Source organism: Aythya marila (genome assembly GCF_965140915.1).
Source record: "Aythya marila genome assembly, chromosome: Z".
In the NCBI taxonomy this organism is placed as follows: domain Eukaryota; kingdom Metazoa; phylum Chordata; class Aves; order Anseriformes; family Anatidae; genus Aythya; species Aythya marila.
The window spans coordinates 80,953,036-80,974,116 of record NC_139080.1 but is presented as its reverse complement, the minus strand read 5'-3'; the positions used below and the strand labels follow the sequence as shown (position 1 = coordinate 80,974,116).

The window sequence follows — 21,081 nt, the reverse complement described above, 5'->3', positions numbered from 1 at the left end:
GATTGGAATAGAACAACTTAGTAATGATTAGGATAAATAAATCCAAGTTGTGTTGAAGTTCCATTCTAAAATCATAATGATTAAAGTATACTTCATTTACAAGTATATATTTACAATGGGCATAATGGATGTACATAATGGATGGAGCGTATCCCTCTCTTTGTGTGCCACTGCACTCTTTCATCTCATCTGTAGGTTTATGCAGTGTTGGCTTTTATTGCTGTTTCATGCATTTGGGCACTGCTGACCAGAATAAGTTAAAAAAAAAATCAAATCAAATTTATTAGATAAAATTTACTTTAGTCCTTGGACAAAAATGAAAATCTATTAGTCCATACTAGCATCCTTCATCTGTTATAAGCAATAAGGTTAATCTCACAGTAAGAAGGATCTGCATCACTAGTCTTATGTCCCGAGATGGTGGCCCTCAGGATGTTAGTTGGCAGCAAGACAAAACCATTTATATCCAGGAATGCCCGCTAGCAGCATAAAACAGCTGATCACTCCAGTGTGAGTTTGCTGTACAAACAGCATCAATTTGGCTAGGTGAAAGCATGTAAATTTATCTATATGAAAATAGTTGACCTCTACCTCAATGGACCTTTTATCTTCTCTGAATGTGGTAGAACTTTATTCTTATTAGACTTACAGGCCTCCTATGATTGTTGTTACATAAGCTATCCATAATAACTGGTTATTTTTAGCTTTGGAAAAACAAACAAACAAACATACAAAAACAGAAAAAAAAATAAATTGAAATTAGACTCCATCTATATTTGTTACATACCTTGCACAACTTTTTTTTTGCATATTTTCTTTGTTATTATGAAAATCTTTCATAATATCTTTCATTCTTTTCCTTCCTTCCTCCCTCCCTCCCTCCCTCCCTCCCTTCCTTCCTTCCTTCCTTCCTTCCTTCCTTCCTTCCTTCCTTCCTTCCTTCCTTCCTTCCTTCCTTCCTTCCTTCCTTCCTTCCTTCCTTCCTTCCTTCCTTCCTTCCTTCCTTCCTTTTTTTTTTAAAGCACTTTTAAAAACAACCTTGTTATCATTACCATCCTGTTCGTGGACTTAGATGCAGGGTCTAAGGGCAGGAGTGTTGCACTGGGCACAGTGGATGGAAGAAGTGGCAGGAACTGAAGAGAGTGGGATTTTGTTTTATGTTAACCTTGTCACCAAAGGCATTTTCTCAATGAACTGAACATGCCATGCTCCTGTGCATAAATAAGGATCGTGAACTTTGTATTCTTTTTCAAATATTCTGAGAGTACTGAAAGCTCAACAAATTAAAAGGCCTCCTATGGAAGGTAGATGTTGTTGCCCAAGTCATAAGCAAAGAATGAATTCTCAGCTTATAGTAAATTTCCTTTATGTTGTTGTTTTTCTGTTCTGCACTAAATTTTCTTTATGTCAGTGCTTTATTGTTTTTCTTCTTATGAGCATGAGGCACTGTAGTGAATCTCTCTATGCCAGGTTTGTGTCCTTTGGTTTCCTGGGCAGGTGAAAGCTCCAGCAGCACCCTGACTAATATTGCTCAGGCACAGATTGAGTGTACTATTCCTTCATGGCACTGAGATTCATGGGCCAGGTGGCAGAGAAAGTGGAGCAATGCTAAGCTGCCCAAGGCAGGTTTTTAATTTGTTAGGATTTTTTTTTGTAGGTCCTGTTTTCAGGGATAGATGATAACTGAGCACAGTAGCCTTGCAGTGCAGGCAATAAAATAATTACTTGATACATTCAACAGTACCAGAAATATGCAGATCTAGATAAAGCTGTTAAAAATCTCTGTAGACCGTGCTTCTTGATAGAAATTAACACCTTCGGTGGCTCCACATAAACCCCAAACTAGCAGGTTTTGTTATCTTGCTTGGAGGTATGTTAGCCTTTATGCCCAAGATGGGGTGGGAAAAAGCAGCATCTCCCCCCAAAACAGACTTTATAGCTCAAAAATAGTTCAAAAAATTTCATGAGTTGCATATAAAAAAAATTCTTCCAAATTATTACAGAAATCATTTCTAATCTAGCCCTAGTTTCTAATCAGATTTATCCTAATTTGTTTTGTTTCTTTTGCATGTTGCTGTTACATTCATACACCAAAAACTATTTAAAACATTCTTTGCATAACAATGTGTTGTTCTGTCTATAGTAAAACTGATGATATAAGGCACACCATTTGTAAGTGCTTAGAAGACAACAACATTTGTTGTAAAAGACAACAGTTCAGCAAGAATAAATTGTGTCAGACCATGTAATTCCTTCTGTGTCAGGACAACAGGTCTTTGCAGACACACATGTACTGCTACTACTGTGAGAAATGGCACTTCAAGGATGCAGTGAAGTAAAAGATCTAAATAGAGCAACAAATAATTATCTGGAAATGAAGACCTGAAAGGAGAATGCTAAAAGAATTAGGATAGTCCTAAGGAGAGCAAAGGACAACAGTCTTCAAATTTTGATAAAGGCTGTAGAAAATAAAAGGAAATAATCTGCCCCAGGCCAGGCAAGTCTAGTTGGTGTGCCTGCATTGGTCAGAAGCAAGTGACCCTGCTGATGGCTTGGTGCAGGGGTGCCGTGGGATGGATGGACACTGCCTCAAGTGGCCCCAGTTTCATGGGGAGGCTGCTACCTCTTCACAGCTGGTGGCCCACCACGGAGCCTGTGCTGAATAGTCAAGACACCCAACAGGTAGAGGAGTGGAGATGGATTCTGAAGGAAAGTGAGAGACTTACCACTTTTCACCGAATTTTAGAAATCCAACATGGAAAATTTTGTCTTCGAGTGCATGAACCTGCCAAAGTAAAACTGTACCCTACAGTATGGCATATAGCAAACCCTACTGTACCAGGTGTTTACACTGGCTACATGAAAACTTACTTTTCTGTTTAGGCTAGAACTCAAGGAAGCCCATTTCTTTACTCTGGCTTTAAAAAGACTTTTTTTTTTTTTTTTTCTCCACATGCGTTAACAGAGATTTTGTTCTATCTGTAAATACTCTTAAAACTGCTAATTGCGTATGGTACAAGCTTAATAGACACCCATAAATTGTTACAGGAGTTGTGCTTTCTAGGCTTATTTCCTCATCTCGCCTTGGATAACCATTACAGCTCCTTGCACTGTGAATGTCCCTGTAGTGACTGGGCAACTACAAAGCATTTGTATTGAGTTTTAGGAATTATCTGCATATAGGAGTCTGAAATAGCTTGCAAATGACACACAAATGTCATGCTTTTTTTTCTATTCCTTATGTGAGCAGGACGAGCTCTGCTTCTCTGATTATCTTCCTCTCATTTTCGTTAAGCAACCATTTGATTCTCATAGACCTCTTATAAATTCTCCCTCTGAAACAAATGGAGAAAAAAAAATATTTCCTCAATCAGGGAGAAGGAAGCTGTCAACACCTGTGCACAAAAGCACTTTTGACTTTGCTTTGCAGGACAGTTTCTCTTGTCCCTCTCTCTCCCTTCTCCTGGTTTCCCTTTCATAAACTATAATGAGAAGCACAGTAGCAGAGTTGAACACCTGAATTGAATGTAAGGCATTACGGAAACATGGGCTCGTGTATGGGGAGGATATGTTAAACCTCCACGTCTTACCTTCTGATTTGGAACAAGTCCTAATTTCCATTACAAAAGTTGTTCTGGGGACTGTGATTGCATTGCCACAGGTACATACAGCAAGCTGGGTCAGATCCTTGCTGCTCAGTGACAGGTTTGCTCTGCACTGAATCCATGTGTCTCAGGTTCATCCTCTAGCAGGGGTTGTCCCACCGTGGGTGTAGATCCTATTTCAGAGAAGTGCAAGTCTGGGAGAGGAGCCACATGGTCAAGTCCACGCTCAAAGTTGATGTTCCTCATTCAGGCTCCACAAGTATCTCAACAGCTTCCTTGGGGTGAGGAGCTGAATCACCAAGGTTGAGTGATGGGTTTCAGCTCCGTCTTCCCACAAGCTAACTGGGTGAGGGAACCACAGCTCTCTGGGTTTTAAAGAGGCTCCCTGCACAGACACATTTTCTGGTAGATGGCTGGAAGTGCCTGACTGCATACAGATACCATGTGAAGACTGCCAGCAGGATGTGCCTACAGAAAACATGGGGAGATCAGCAGCTGTTGTTCATAGCAAGCCGAGAGCGAGCCATACATAACAGGCTACAGTTATGTAAAGTGTTTGGAAGAACAAAACCATTCTTCCTCTGTGGAAGATTATCTGGAGCTTTCATGTGGCCAACAATAAGTGCTAATTTCCAGCCATTTGAGGCTGGAAGTTTTCCTCTCCCTCTGTTTCCTGAGCCGAATTTGTTAATATTTGGAAGTGGGTGTTCTGTTTGGTGGCAAAACGCAGGGTTGGAGTCAGGGTTTTTGAGTCAGTCTGTAGTTTGGGAACAGAAACGAGCCTCCAGACAGCTTTTGTCCACTCAAGAACAGATGGGATGGATTATCTTTTGATGGTTTATAAGATCCAAGACCAAAGAAGACGCTGTGCAATGAACTAAAGTTCAGAACTGCTAAATTGTACCAAAAGGAAGATGAATAGTAAGATCTAGCTATTAATTTAGTGTTAGTTTCATAGGGAAATGAAGAAGATAAAACAATATTAGCAACAATTCAAAATAATGCAAAGCTATACAAAATGTATATCGAGTCAATGGAGCTGTACAACATCACCAATGGCCACCCCCATCTGCAGGATGAAATTAATGCTAATCAGTTGCAGGCTTGTACTGCGGATGAACCCAAACAAAAATCAGCTTCTATGCAGTCTACCCAAATATAGCCCAAAGCTAATATTACAGTTTTGTGCCTATTTACATTATTAAGACATTATGTCTTAAACTGTCAAGCTCAAGTACATTTGTAACAAATTAACATATTTAACCGTCAAAAAAGCAGATATTAGAAATCTTAAGGAACCCAATCTGTTTGAACAGTTTCCAACAAATTGGAAGGTATATAAGTTTAGCAGTTCAGTTTCTAGCATCCACCTCTGGTAGGGTTCTTTTTACGTGGAAGTGCAGATCAAGCATATGTACTGGACGAGGAGTCAGTTGTCTGGGGAAGTATAGTTCTGGAAAAACAATAAGTATTGGATTTCTGATAAAGCAATAAAGCTTGGACTCCTCTGATGCTTGCTATATTTTTACTATAGTCGTTTTTATTTCTATCCATTAACACCAAGGGAGAATTAATATATTTTTATTTTTTAAAGGGGCAGGAGGGAGGAAGGAAAAACAAAGTTTGAGAAATCATGCCACAGCTACAGCTTCTTGTTTATGAAGTTATAGTTAGCAGCACATGAAGCATTACAATTCATTAATGCTTTATAGTTCAGGACAACTAATAACTGAAAAGTACCTTAAGAAAAGATTTACAAAGGAAAGAAAGTCAGCAGACTCTCCAGTTAATTGCTGGAGGAGAACAAAATCTTGTTTATTATTACCCTGGCAAGTTTACATTTGCATGCTTTATTTTCTTGGATTGAGTCACTGGGGTTTAGTAATAACAAAGATTTTATTTAACAAAAATAACACTGTTTGGATGATAGATGAGTGAGGGAGAGGAGGGAAAGAAAGGAGACAATAAGATACCAGTGGAATAGACACCAAGGTGGGCTGAGTGCTTGAGAAGAAGAATGACTTCATTGCATGCTGACAGTCTTGCATGGCTGTAATGTAATTTCAGTATCCTAGTATCCTATGCTACATTGCCCTGGAGACGAGAAACTTGTTACGGGGAGAATTCATCCGAGGGAAGAAAATAAAAAGAGAGATGGATGTCTGTACCAGAGTTTAAAGTTTTTGGCTCATCCCCTAATGTGTTATCTTGTCTTCAGCCCCTCTGCATCCCACAGCACTCCGTTGTGCAGGGATGTTTGAGAATAAACATTCTGAGCTGGATCTTTTCTGGTGCCATTTTATTTCAGCTTATTATGAAGATTGGGCTGAAGCCAACTATAAAATTTAGATCTGAGTTAAGTTTCTAAACCCTGCCAAAGTTAGGGTGGTCTGACCAAACTTTTGTTTCACATCTCTCTCTTCTTTGTACAGTCTTTTATCAGAGCGACATGGGGAGGTGGTTCTTCAGCATTTTCAGAAACATCCTTTTTACTTTGAGAAGTAACTTTTAAATGCAGATATACATATATAAATATCATGTGGGAAAGTCTATGAGATAAGTTCAATAACCTTGATTGAATGTTGCTGCTGAAACTGCTTTGTAGCTGTCCCTACATCCGCCACCTCCACGTGGATGTTCTCTGTCCCCAGGTCTCTGTGTCCTGCCTGCATGCAGCTGCTCATCACTGATAAGCAGCAGGATGGTGTGTGGTACTCCTCAGGGGGGGATGGAGGCACTGACAGGTCTGTGCTGCTTATCAGGTCTGGCATTGCTGCACGCTGAGTGCTGCTTGGCTAAATGGTTTCCTCACCTAAATGAGGAAACGTCATCTGCTGAAGGGACCGTGCTCCCTGATGCCCTCAGTGAGGAGCTCTGCCTCCTTGAGTGGTGAGGAAATGCCAAAAAGCAGCTGAAGAGTATCAGGAAGGACTCCCCAGAACCACACACGATTTCATGGATTTTATTTCCCTGTAGATTTCGTATTTTAATATCTCAGGACCCTGATATTATATCTCCTACCAGACTAGCCTTGAAATGTTCTTTTTAAGCTGGGCATGAAATGCCTTCCTGTTCCTGGGACATTGTGAAATAGAATAAAAACAAACAAACAAAAATCCAGCAGTCTTGAACTCTCAGGAAATCTTGGTAAGAGTCCAGGAAAAGAGCACAGCACTCTTATGTCAATCAGAACTTTTTATTTTAATGTTCACATGCAAGAAGAAATAGTTCGTGTGTCTCTATGCTACGTCTTCTTTTTATGTAATTGCAATAAAATCGCCAAATCCTACCCAGAAAAAAAAAAAAAAAAAAAGAAAGAAAAAGAAGAAGAAATAGAACTAAGCTGTTTTGTTTGTTTGTTTGTTTGTTTGTTTGTTTTTTAATATTTTGAAAGAGAATTTGATCTTGCAGCCAATAAACTTGACTTTTCTGATGAGAAGCATTTAGTTGCAAAATTTCTTCCAGCTCTTCTCATCTTTAAGCACTCCTTGCATGCATGAGGGTGAGACCAGAGCAGGGAAAGCAGAGCTGCTGGTGGGGCACACATGCAGCCCTGGGGGGCTCCCCGCTGCGTTACCTGGAGAGGAGCTAGGTGAGAAGGTGGCTGCAAACCCTCTCCAGACCACGCAGCTGATGTGCTGGCAGAGCATTTTTCCCCAGAAAAACAGCAACTTATCTGTCAAACACATTATTGGGTTAACCTTTATTTCTCTTTCTGATGACTGGAAATGCTGCTTCTCCTTCTTGTGCTCTTTTGGTGTTGAAGATACTCAGCTAGCCCCCTCTCTGCCATTTCAGGTGTTGTATTCCCCTACTCTCCGCGGCTGGGTCGTTACAACCTGAACTTCCACGAGGCTCAGCAAGCCTGCCTGGACCAGGACTCCATCATCGCCTCCTTCGATCAGCTCTACGAGGCCTGGAGGTCTGGGCTGGACTGGTGCAACGCAGGCTGGCTCAGCGATGGCTCCGTGCAGTACCCCATCACCAAGCCCAGGGAGCCCTGTGGGGGGAAGAACACGGTGCCCGGCGTCAGGAATTACGGCTTCTGGGACAAGGATAAGAGCCGCTATGATGTGTTCTGCTTCACTTCAAACTTCAATGGTAAGAGCTGGGCTCACTTCTACCTCACAAGAGGCCGTTTCAGAAAAGAAAGTGATGCCGACAACAGCAAAGGGCAGCAGATAACACTTGGCTGGCCAAAGTTTGCGTCAGCATTGGGAAATGTTGCTGTTGAATTTACTAAGACATGCCCAGAGTAATGTTGTCTTTGCCACATGTTCACACAGATCATTTTTAAAACTTGGAGTTGTACTGGCACTTGTTTCTAATATCTCCACTTTCACCCCATTAGTGTTAATTCAATACCTTTTTAGTGCTATTTGCCCAGGTCCTTTCAGCTGAAGTGATGAAGAAATCAGTAATTCCTTTAATTGCACTTCCCCACTGAATTCAATTATAACTATGATGTTTTACAACTTAAATGTCACCAAAACAAAGTTCTGATTGCCACGTCATCTCTGGTGTTGTCTCAAGCAGCTCCAGCTCATACACCAACTCTAACATGACTAATACTTCCTTATCAGCAAAGCTATTCCTGGCTCTTGTGCCCAATAATTTAGATTTCTAATCTTAGTACACTGTCAAAACCAAAATATGTTCACTCTAGCTCTGAGCTTGGTTTGCTCTAAACCTTATTTTAGTGACTGCAAGATTTCAGCTGTCAGTAGATCATACTGTAGGTGTGAAATGAGCTGATCTCAGCCTGCTATCATTTAATCTAGTGCCTGAAAAGGATTTATAAAGCGTGGCTGTGAATGAGAGGAGCACTGCAAGTGAGCAGTGCAAAAGGAGTCTCCAATCTTCTATAACATCGTGCTCATGGGTAATTCCTGCTTGGCATGCAGCCCCACCAGAGCAAGGAGCATCACCTTTTTTGTGTTTGCTCAGATTGATTATTCACACTGAAGCATTTGTGCTCTACAGCACACAAAAAAATAAACATAAGATTTGCTATTAGAGGATATGTTCTGTCCCACCCTCTCAGAAAAAAGAAAAAAAAAAAAACAAAAACAACAACAAAAACTACAAAGCAACAAATCCTGAAACCAACAATATCAAAAATGAGACTGGATGTACTCTGAAACAAATGTTTATCTGATTTTTATCATGCTACATCATTCTGTGAAATGCTGGCTCATATTTTTTCTGGCTCCACTGATTCAAAGTGAAATCTTGTATGCGCTCATTGTATGCAGATTTAAATCTATAGTAATGAAATAGCACTAAGTAATAAAGTGAACTAGGGGAAAAATGAATTTGATAGCTACACCATTTAAAGCACTTGCAGGGCAAACATTTATGATCGCTGGTCACTAATAACAACCCTTTTCCATACTAGTAGTTTAACAGCATCTCTTATGGGAAGATAAAAATCCTTTCTGAAAAAAAAAAAAAAAAAAAAAAAAAGATGTTTATAGACAAATATTGTCTGTACAGTAATACAGCAAGATAGAGAAGGAGAGAAGCGGAATGAGATAAGGTGAGGACAAGGTAAACAGGTGGCAAAGAGATCAAAAAAATCAAAGTTCCATTAAAATGAATCTCATGCTTGGGGAGTTGGTTAAACTGCCCTGCAAGACAGAATGCCACACAGCAACAGGATGATGTAACGTGCTGAGCACCAATTTCCCCATCTCCCTGTAGCTCAGCATCATATGAGTCCCTCAGGCTACCAGCAGAAAACCTCCTGTGTCCCTTCTATTTTCTCCACTGTTCATGTCCCACGCACACCTTAACATCCACAATAATCCCAGCAACCCTCCCAGAATGCCAGCTTCCTACTGGCAGCTCAGCAATTCAAATAACTGTGCTTAACAAATTCAGATAACTTATATGTGCTTAACAATGTCATTAGTGTTCTCACTGTAAAGGGAAAAACCTTTCAATAACCCTACTTGCCACCAGGATGCAATTGCCAAAGATAGTGGCTATGGGCACTGAGCTATTTCTGCAACACGCAATATTGATCCTCTCGGCTTGGGAACAGTCAAGGAAAATGAGAAGTGGTTAGGACACCATGCATTTCCAACAGTGGCAGTGACTGCTGGAGTCTCCTGACAGTGTGAAACAGAGAAGCCTTCAGCTCTATGTGAGGGAGCTGGAAAAACGCCAGGGGCCCCAGGATCACAGGCATGTAAGGCTAGCTTAAAAAAATATATATTAAAAAAATCTCAAAGAGTGTCAGTTGTATGAGCTGCTGCTGTGAATAATGAGGGTGTGTGAGGTTTACATTGGGTTCTTTTTAGAGAAAGAAATCTCAAAAATATGTTATGATCACAAGGGAGATTAAAAAAAAAAAGCAAAAAAAAAAAAAAAAAAAGCAAGAAAGCCTCAATTTTAAATAGTAGAGGCTTGGGTTTTATGTGGAGAAGAAAGGTACATGATGACAAAATTACATTCAGTCATTAGGGTGAAAAATGAAAATATAGTCTTCAATGCAGTGAGCTCCTGTCCAGATTCAATGTTTTCACTCTGAATCTACTGGAGTCCCTCTGTGGTAAACTGAGTACACCAAGAAATAATGACAAAAATTTGTTTTGATGCTGTTAGAAATGAATTCTGCACTCATTCCTGTTAACTGCACAGCGAAATTGTTTCAGCAGAGTTCTTCTGCAATGCAGTATAAAATAATCTTAGTACTTTATGAAAATTACCCTCTACAGTGTCTTTTCTCAGACTAATTTAAGTGCAATACTTGAGCATTTTGTTCTGCCTGTGTAACTGTGTCATTCAGGTGATTCATAGCAGATTTTTTTTTTGTCTTTTGTGACTGTGAAGGTAAAGTCAAACACCCCAAAATGGATCATCTGCTTTTTAAAAACTGTAGTACCAGCAATTTACCATTTTATAGGAATATGTAACAATATATAGAGAGAGAGAACTATACAAAGAGTAACATTATCATAATTCTGTCTATATGTTTACTATTCAGAGCTCAAGAATAAGACCATATGGCTGTGCAGGAAAGATGGTCCTTTTCTGTACAAGTATTGCAGCAGGAATTCAAGTCCCACAGACCCAAAATAGCATAGGCCAAAGAATGTGTAATGATATAGCTGAGGGTTATTCTTTACCTAATTTCAAATGGTTTCTCAATGGGAGCAGTGAGTCTCTCAAAGAAAAAACATGGGAATCTCTGACACTGGAAAGTGTTAGGCAAGCTAAATATAGACATATCTATCAGCTCCTTTATAATTAAACACTTTCCAAAAAAAAAAAAAAAAAAAAAAAAAAACAAACCACAAAAAACTAGGGCTTGTCACACTTTCAGCTCATTAACGTGCATTTTGTTATGTACTTTGCACACAGAACTGCAATGCATAATTGATTTGTTATCAGCTCTAGCAAAATTGGGTAAAAATCTCTTATGTTAACAAAATTAAAAATACAAAGAATTAATTTTAGGGATCATGTTGAAAATGCAGCTGTGAACCACCTGTTTACTTCAGTAATGCATGTGATAAACTACCCACCACCATTTGCAGGGGAGGAAGTGGAAGAAGATCTTTTCTGAATAATGCATGCGGACTGTTCCAGATAAACGGAGTACTGGATCTCTGGGAACACGTAGTTGTTGCTCCAAAAAGGGGAACAAAACTACGCAAAGTGAAATTATGTGCCCTTTCATAAAAGTGGGTGCACTGGAGTCAGGGGGGAGGTCTTGAAGAGGATTTTCAAAAATTGTTCCCACCTCTTTAATGCAGTGGTTTAAAATCAGTCACCAGAGTTGATCACTGTATTTAAGCATACTTACTGTGACCTTATTTTTTAAGGAATTTATTTTCAATATGTTCAGCTCTGGAGAACAATGGCCTAACCCAGCCGGTGTCTGTGGCTGTGAGGTGTCCTGAGCTGTACAGGTCTGTGGAGCAGATGATATGGCCGACATGTTGTGCTGCCTGCTGGGAATGCCCCTCGCTGCCATTTGAAACCATGCATTTACTCTTTGCACAGCGAAACAATTCAGCCCATTTCTTCATAAGCTTTTCAGCCTGTGTGCAGACTGCTGACTTCACGGGGCATCCCATGCCCTGCATCAGCCTTAGGGCTCAGCCCCAACCCTTAGGTATTCGATGACCAGCTGCGGATGAAGGCATCCTCCCTGAGCACACAGGCATCTCTGTCTTAGCTCTTTGGCACAGAATACAGCAGGTGGGGTGGTGCTGCCTTTCCGTGCCTCTGAGTGTGCTGTCCCACTTTGTCTACACCCAGTTTTGATTAAAAAAAACACTTCACCTCAAAACGCCCCATTTAAAGCTGAGGTTAGGAGGAATCTTCACTGGCAGTGCATCCCTCAGGCTCCTGCAGTCACAGGATGTAGGTATTTAGGTCAAGTGCTCAGGTTTTCCTCTTTAAGCTGTTCCATTACATGCAAAAGCTTAAAAAGGCTGTAATAAATGGATTTTGATTAGGTTTGCATAAATCCCCTGCCCTTTGGTTTGGAGTGAGAAGTCAAGCCAAGCACACGCATCCTCTGTAGGAGTGACCTAACTACCAGCTATTAATGAGAGACGGAGGGTTAATGCCCCTCTCTCCCCTCTCACCTCCCATCCTTCCATGTGAATTAATGAAAACTAAGATTGAGCAGTTGCGATTTAGGAGGCCTTCTAACCTATTGGCAGGAAAAAAAAAAAAAAAAAACAAAAAACCAGCAAATCTGCACTGAGTTTATTGACTGTGTCTTATTTAATCAGATGTTCTGGATGCATGTTCCACCCTTGTGGGGCTTGCTATTAAAGTTCTCCTATTTAGGGAAGGGGCAGAGTATAGGAGTTTTTATTATTGATGTCATATGTCAAAAGCCTGACCTTACTGCAAATCCCTAGGAAATTACATTCCACTGACATATGGTTTGAAGAGCAACTAATAAGCTAGGTGAAGTTTACATACTATCAGTCCAAATCCCTGTTCCCTTAAGTCTGAAATCCTATTTGCTTTGGGGAAACCTCTTAATAACCTAGTAAGAACAGGTTTCCACTTAATAAACATTTTTCTTCAGCAACACCCTGTAAATGCTGTCAACTTGCTGAGCTGGAGTCAACCAAGCATTTTACAAAAGTGTGGATTATCTACTCTCAACAGTTTTCTGTGAAAACACTGTAGATATTGCTTCTGACAACAGTGAAATTGTTTAGAAGGTTCTTTTCCACCACAGCCACAATGTCATTGCTTTTTTTTTTTTTAATGATTCCTGTCACAGTATAAAATTTCAAACCTTCACACAAAGCTAATTCTATTATCTTTATATTTTCATCTGACCTGACATTTCTTCACTTGAAAAAAGAAAAAAAAAAAAAACTAAGCATTTTTTTTTTGCTGGGATCTAGAGCTGATGTAACTCTTCTTCTTTCTCATTGGTTTTCCTTCACCAGGAAAGTAATCTGTGCAGGATCCAACCTGTGTTTTTAACTGTTTGTTTTTTTGTTTTTTTTTTATGAGGAAGAAAATGGATATTACGCCAGAATACGTACATAACTAAAAAGCTGAGAGTGTACTTGCCCCACATGAATGAACTGATTTGATTCTCAGCCAAATTCCCCCTTTTATAGAACAGTCAGATTGAAAATGTTGTGAATTTATTTTGAAATCTAATAAATAAACCTAAGTATAATGAGTGAAATGCTAACAAAGAATTTATATTGCCTTGATAAGTGAAATTAATGTTGGTATTATTGCTGCTCTTGGATTAATACAGGGGACTTCCTCTTTGAGGGTTACTTGCTGGCATATGTTTTCATTAGCTTGAGACAGAGTCAAATTTTTCTTACTAGCACTATCAGTTCAATGCCATCGCAAGGCAAGGATATGTCCTTTGATGCCTAAAGAGAAACAGAGTTGCAGAACTGCTGTGAATGTTTGTGATGCTGCTAATGAAGACTTATGGCAGACATGGTTTTGATCTGCCAGAGCTTCGGACTCTGCTTCTGAGAAGCTGTGCTATGTTTTGTCTTTCTTAGAGGGGAAAACAAAAACAAAAACAACAACAACAAAAAACTTTACATCGTGCTTGTACTTAACCAGAAACAAGGTCACTGCCTTGTCAGAGGGTAAAACTGCATGTGTTAGCTGCAGCCACCCTCACCCAAGTGCTATCTGTGGCCAAATCTTGCTATGTCATGCTGCTGAGAAGAAAACTCGCAAGGGTTTTAATCTCGTGTTGAGAGCATGATGTAAAATTATATTGCTTTGGACATTTCACTAATTTCCCTTCCCTACTGCTAAGATGCAGCTGTATGAGGTCTGCTTTGCCTGAGATCTGCCTCAGGCATTTTATTGGATTATCTTTGGCACCTTCTTGGTAAATGCATCTGGCACCTTAACCTTAGGTACAGAACAAAGGCCACCACTGAAAAACAGCTTATCTACCAATATCTCTCTTCCTCACCCTTTTTCTTCCTGTTTTTATACCTCTACATCCAGAGGAGGAAAATGCATTACAACAGGTCAGTTAGCACTGGATGCCAGTAAGGCTGGAGATGCTGTGCCATACTATGTTAGTAGAAATATGTATAATGCTGTATTTTTGTTTAGATTGTCCTCCTCTGCCTGCTCTTTTTTTTTTTTTTTTTTCTACTCCCAATATTTATCAATTCACTACAGAAAAACTTAAAATCTTTTTCACAGCGTAACAACTAACTTTCGGAGTCCCAAATCAGCCACTGTTTGGCCTGATTCTGCGACTTATGACTCTTTCCTCTTCTTTCTCCTGCTAGGTCGTTTTTACTACCTAATACACCCGACCAAACTCACCTATGATGAGGCTGTCCAGGCCTGCTTGAAGGATGGCGCTCAGATCGCCAAAGTTGGCCAGATATTTGCTGCCTGGAAGCTCCTGGGATATGACCGCTGCGACGCTGGCTGGCTGGCGGACGGCAGCGTCCGCTACCCGATCTCCAGACCAAGGAAACGCTGCAGCCCTAATGAAGCCGCCGTTCGCTTTGTAGGCTTCCCCGATAAAAAGCACAAGCTGTATGGTGTCTACTGTTTCAGAGCGTACAACTGAAAATACCTAGAGCACACCAGATTTAAATTCATTAAGAACATGTGAAAGATTTCTTTTCGATACGAACTCATGCAAGTTACCAAAACTGTGATAAACCTTTCTTACTGTAAAGAGTCATTTTCATAAACCCAACTCATTAATTTGTTTTTGTTTTTGTTTTAATATTTTTGTAAAAGTATCATTCCATAGATATTTTAAATTAATATAATTTAATAGAAGCTCTAGGTAAGGAATTTTTAGAGCCAAATTCTTTAAGCTACATCATCCCAACAAAATATAATTTTCATGAATGGGGCATGCAATAGAGCTTGACAATGCTAGGACACAATTATGGAATGTAAGGCTACTCAAAGCAGAAGCTTTTAAAAGCACAAATTTTACATATTTGTACCAGTTTGAGATACTGCAAATTGATTATATCTGGAGTTTTGAAATAAGATAATGTTTTTGTTTATAGGGGGTCAGTAAGGTTTTGCAAAAAAAAAAAAAGAAAAAAAAAAAAAAAGAAAAAAAGCCAACATGATAACCACAGCAAGCCAGATGATTAGAAAAGACTGTTTTCACATGGGAATGACATGCAGTTTAATAAAAGCAGCTAAAAGAGTCCACAAAAATAGGATTTGTTTCAGAGTTGAACCCTGTCTTTCTGAAAAATAGGCTTATGATCCAATGCATAAGAACAAGCACAATTATTTCTGAACATTTCAATTGTGTTTTTATTATGTATAAATCGTTGATGGAGTGAATAATTAATTAATGAGAAAACCCTATTTTCTTCTTAAATTAAAGATGCCTGAGAAGTATTGTGTTACCTTTGAGTAGCTTTACTGAGTTATTTTTAAACTCTTAGGCTGTTTGCTAAGCAGTATATAGCATCTACTCAGGGCAGTTGTATAAATGAACTGCTGGACAGAAAAATTATAAACTTTAGCAGCTTGACTTTACATTAGCTTTTGAAATGTTACTGTCTTAATGAAAGAATATTAGAATATTTAGATTTCTTAGCTATTTACACATCACAAGAAATAAAAATTTGAAAAAACTGATTAAGTCTTAAAACAAGATTATTAAATAAAATCTGAACTCAGCTATTAAGGTTTAGAAGAGAAAAATACATTTCCTTGCATCTCATATGTACATGTATCTAAAATACATCTGCTTTTTAAACTGTCAGTGGGAAAAAAAAAAAAAAAAAAAAAAAAAAAAAGTATTGCTAGCCCTGAATTATTTCGTTAATCCTCCTTAGAGTTAGCAGAAAAAAGTATTGAAATATGTTTTTTTCTCTAAATCTGCAGTGGTCTAGGTGGAAGATGTTTACCTATATCTGCCAGTGTCAGAGATAAACATGCACTGTGCATGGTGCCTAGGATTTTCAGAGCTGCCTAAAGTACTAGGTCCTCCCTAAATGCCAATTTGAGGGAATTTGGATTCCTGATGCAAACTCATTTTGGATGCAGCAATTCTTGGTGCTCATCTTCAGATACCTTAATGCAACCAGTTTTTCAGAGAGTGGGTGCTCAAGGCTTTCTGAAAATTTACTCCATTTATGGTGTCTCAAGCTGGATATCCAAAAAAACAGAGGTCACTGATAAAAAGAAGAAAAAAAAATAAAAATCTAGGTCTGAAGTAATCTCTTAGGCGGTTTTGAAGTTCTCTATCCAGTGTTGGTTCTACCACTTAAAAATGTAGAACTCTTTTCCTACTCTACACTTACTGACTATGAAGATTTCAGAGGACCAATATTTGTATTTTGCAAAGTTTTTTAGCTGCCCATTTTTTCCATTATCTAAATGAGATATAATGGTAGTATCCAAGTAGAACACAACTGGTAGGCTTTTGTGAACAGTTTAGTTATTTTCCCGTGGACATGGCTATATAAATCTGATTCCCAATGTGGTGGTGGTCCTTTTTTAAAAATCTGTGAACAAATGAGGAACGGTACATGGTAGGATTGGAGTGTAGAGGTACCATGGTAGGAGTACAAGACGTACTGTACTGGAGTTCATTCCCATTAAGCTCAGAGACAACTCTTCATCTCTTCAGTCACTGACAGTATGAGTATTCGCTCATACTACACAGATGAACCAATCTTGGTGCCAAACCACCCCCTCCCCTTTTTTGTTCAAGTTGGAAGTTGGATTTTTTTGGAAATCTATTGCTTAGATGTAAATTGAGAGTTATTATAGGCCAGGATGTAATTTTTACATATTTTTAAAATCAGTGTCCATTTCACACATTTTCTCAAGCCATTCAGAATATTTTCCAAACACTTGGGAGAAAAATAACCAGGAAGAAAGTAGAAATAAATATATATATATATTTGTGCAGGAGAAAGAATAGGGTGTGCAGACTGTACTGTGACCAATAAGAATACATGTTGTCCCCTGTCCAACCATCAGAAGTACAGAAAAAGAGGTAGACAGTATTTCTGAAGCTTGGATAGGGAAGTTGTGGGATGGGAAAGGCCATAGGGAATATCCCAGAATGGTTGTTACCCCAGCTAGATCCAGACTTGCTGTAAAGTGGGAAGCCCTTTATGCAGCTGGCTCTAACCTCCCCAGACATCTGCTAGATCTGGAGGAGTCTGCATGGTTTTCCTACTGCACAGCAGTTAAGAGATCCTCAAGGAATTTTTTTTCTTTTTCTTTATCCTTTTTTTTTTTTTTTTTTTTTTTTTTTTTTTTTTACCTCTCCAGGGAAACCCTTTACAGGGTTTTGCCCAGACACATTTTTCTTGCAGGATTGGGGATTATTATGTGCCTGCATAAAAATGTAGTCCTCCAACCCACTCGTGGGGCTGGCTAAAGTGCCCTCACTGCTAGACCAAAGGCACTGCAGGAAAGGCGAATTCAGCCTTTCATCAACTTTGCAACATGCTGGGGATGGCTGGTCAGGTCCTAAATCACAGCAATCTCAGGCTTGCTCTTGCTTATGCTTTCTGCGCCCGCATCTCGGGGCTGCCGCTGTGACAGCCCGGGCGTAGCGCATTGCCCTGCTCAGTGCATCACCCGTGCTGGTGGCTGAGGGGGCTTCGTAACACCCACATGTCCCCTTGGCTCTGTGGATCTCCCCACGGCTCCAGCCTGGCAGCACAGTGAGGCAATGGCACAAGAAGGAACAAGTGGCCCTCGGCTGCCATGTGAGCACAAGTGGCAAAATGTTATTGCTCAGCTGTAGCTGCAAGTTCGCACTGAAGATAAATGCTTGCTAGGAATCAAATGCTCATGTAATGGAGTCTCACTTTGTGAATTTAAGTTTGTCATGTTACTTACAAAAAGCCCAGTAGTCTAACTTGGGATCAAGCTAGTTTTAGATCAGTATATTGATATGCAATATTATATATTATTATAACAGATAAAGTTAATGGGATAGCGTGATGAAAATATGTTTGTATGAAAAATATAATTAGCTCTAATGTAAGCAGGTTTAAAAAAATACATAAAAAGTGTATGATTACTTGTTAAATGGGCACAAATGGGCAAAAAGACATGAATTCTATTTATTTTTACAGCTACTGACTCCATTTCCTTTTATAATGTCAAATGTCAAATGTTTTCTTATTTTTGAATAAGCTAGCTAGGTGCTTGGATAAAAATCTTAAAAAGCAGCTTAAGAACTGGATAAAAGTCTGTGCTGTTTTCTGTTGGTCAGAGAAAATTCTGTCATTAGAATCAATTCATGTTCTCTGTCGTTACCTTGTATTTCACAATGTATCTGTATTTTAATGCCCATGAATGACAACAATTAAATCATGTTGTTCTTTTCAATATGATGATTTCTTCTTATTGACTGGATGCTCTTCTACTTCTTTTCCAGCAAAGACAAAAAGGAATGGTAAAGATCAAAGTATGAAAATACTTTGACATAGTAAACATAGAAAACAAAGCAATTGTTTACTATGTCAAGGGGAAAAAAAAAATTGTTTATTATTGTCAAGGGGAAAAAAAAATAAGAGAGAAAGAGAAAAGGGAGAAAGAGAGAGAGAGAAAGAGAGTGAGAGAGAGAGACAGAGAGAAAGAGAGAGAGAGAGAGAGAAAGAAAAAGAAAGAAAGAAAGAAAGAAAGAAAGAAAGAAAGAAAGAAAGAAAGAAAGAAAGAAAGAAAGAAAGAAAGAAAGAAAGACAAAAATCAACTACTCTGTGAAAAAGATTTACAATTAGAATAAAGAGAAACATATTCCAAAGGCTTTTGTTTGAAACATTTCTTTGAAACATTTTGAAAGTAGAAATACAAGTGCCAATTTATATTTTGTGTTTTCTCCCATCTTATAAAATAAAAATATATACAAGGAATATATATATTTTTTAACTTGGTTGGTATTATACTCTGCTTTTGCATTACTAGAAATTAGATGTAGAATAACATATCTAGTTTTGGAATATTTATGAAATTTTTCTTCAATCCCATGACTTTAGAATTAAAAACAATAAAAAAATCTTTTGTAATGTGTCAAGAAAAGGATTTTTAATGTCAAGCAAAGAATCAGTTATTCAAAGCATAGAGACAGATTTTCGGCTTCTGTAATCCCACAATTCCTGCATTATTTTATTGATCTGTGCTGGAGATTTAACCCTAGAAGTTATATACAGTGCACTGTTTAGCTTAGAAACCAATCCTTAGAAACCAATCTTATAAAAACTTTCATTCTATCACCCATCCGTAAAAATTAAATGAAAAAGACCAAAATGAGTGATCCATTTTTCAGAATAAGGTAAACCTATAATAAAATTAATGCATGATTGAGATAATCATACTTGATTTTTTAAAACTTAGTTAAAACAATTTTTAAGTGGGTAACATTTTGATTTTACATCAGGCATAAAATTAAAACTGCCTTTGGTAGGAACAGTCCCTCACTAATTAGGATTTCCATTTATAGTGGCAGCTTCCATTGGATTACATCCCACTATTCAAAATAGGGATGCTGTCTTCATGTTTGGAAATGGCTGGATTTAAGACATGCGTTTGGTGGAACTGCCACAGAAATAGAAACGTCTGGATTTTCCCCTGAAGACTTACTAAATGAAGCAATAGGCTGACATTTTATTTAGCCATTCTCTCTTTTACACACAAAGGATATTAGTAGTTTTCTGTTAATTAAGGACAACAGCTTATTGTTCTTCTTGAAGATTTTAAGATGCTGGATCTTTCACATTAGCCATTTTCTCCTCTTTCCAGAAGCAGTGACGGAAGTTGAACAAGTACGCTACAGAGCAATAAAATTCCAACGTTAGGTAACTTATTATGTTAAAACAAAACAAAACAAAAAGACTTCTCCAGGTTTCAAATCAAAATACAAAATTAACAATTGAATAGTCTTAATTTTAAGAAAACTGTATGAACCAGTCATTGTTCGTAAAAGCATGGGTGAAATGATAAAAAGTAATTACTATCAAAAAATAATTACTTGTCTTCATATGCCATTAATAGTGAAATACACTTGAAAATAGGGTTGACACAAAGGGTTGTTTAAGAAAAAAGAAGGAAACAAAACAATAGTTCAGGTCCTTGTCCTCCACAATGCATTTGCCTTCCCTGTATTGTGCCCACTAATATCTAAGAAACAAGTTCAAACGTGTAATTTAAAAAACAAACAGACAAAACAAAACAAACAAACAAACAAACAAAAAAGCTCAAATTGAAATAGATAAGAGTTTGGAAATAATTTCTTCTCTTTCTTTGCTAAGCCTCAAACTGGAAGCAGGAAATTCTCATTAGAAGTCTAATATTTTCCTCTTTTTGTTTGACAATGTCTCAATCTATAAAGCCACTACAGAGTAAAATGTGAAGTCCATCTTCAATGTTATGCCAGAGGCAAGCAATTGTTTGACTAATAACAACAGTCCTAACATAAGACTAAGCTAATGAATTATGCACTAGTGTATTTTCCAATGTGTCCAGTGTTGTTTGATAGATTTGTTATTTTTTAAAGTTTGGCAAACAAAATGAAAATGCTTTGATACTAGTTGAATAAGTTTTGTTTTTTACTCCTTATCAAAAAATGTATTGCAAGGCATTTCAGCTTCTTAATTTCTATGCTGTTTTTCACTGTATTCACATACAAAACATCCTTTGCCTTCTAGTTAATTTCATTCTGATTGCTTCAACAGGAGAAAATTAAGTACATGATTGTCTTTTATGTGGAAAAACATCAGATTTCAAAAATCTTAAGATCATAAGCTCCAACTCAAACAAAGAGTAGAGAAATGAACAAGTCTTCATTTCAAGAGAACTGACTTTTGAACCAGTGGCTGGTTCTTACTGTGGTAAACTTCTGAATCCCAATTCAAAATTAATTTATATTCCATGGTACCAAACATGAAGCAGCAGTGACTATTCTTTCTCTTGTCAAGGATTTTTTTTTTTTTTTTTGAGTTTTTAGTTTTTCATTACTGCTCCTGATCTGGAGATTTTT

The 21,081-nt window shown here is 38.2% G+C and overlaps 1 protein-coding gene across 1 annotated transcript in view; it reads left to right on the top strand.

Annotated features, from left to right (window-relative positions):
• HAPLN1 (hyaluronan and proteoglycan link protein 1) overlaps positions 1 to 14,667 on the top strand; it is a gene marked incomplete at its 3' end in the record, with an annotated part of 58,479 nt that extends 43,812 nt beyond the window's left edge. Inside the window, exons 4-5 of the mRNA XM_082784112.1 lie at positions 7,404 to 7,706; positions 14,378 to 14,667. Coding sequence (XP_082640238.1) covers positions 7,404 to 7,706; positions 14,378 to 14,667 — 593 coding nt within the window. The remainder of the gene's footprint in view (positions 1 to 7,403; positions 7,707 to 14,377) is intronic.
• Between the last annotated feature and the right edge of the window lie 6,414 nt (positions 14,668 to 21,081).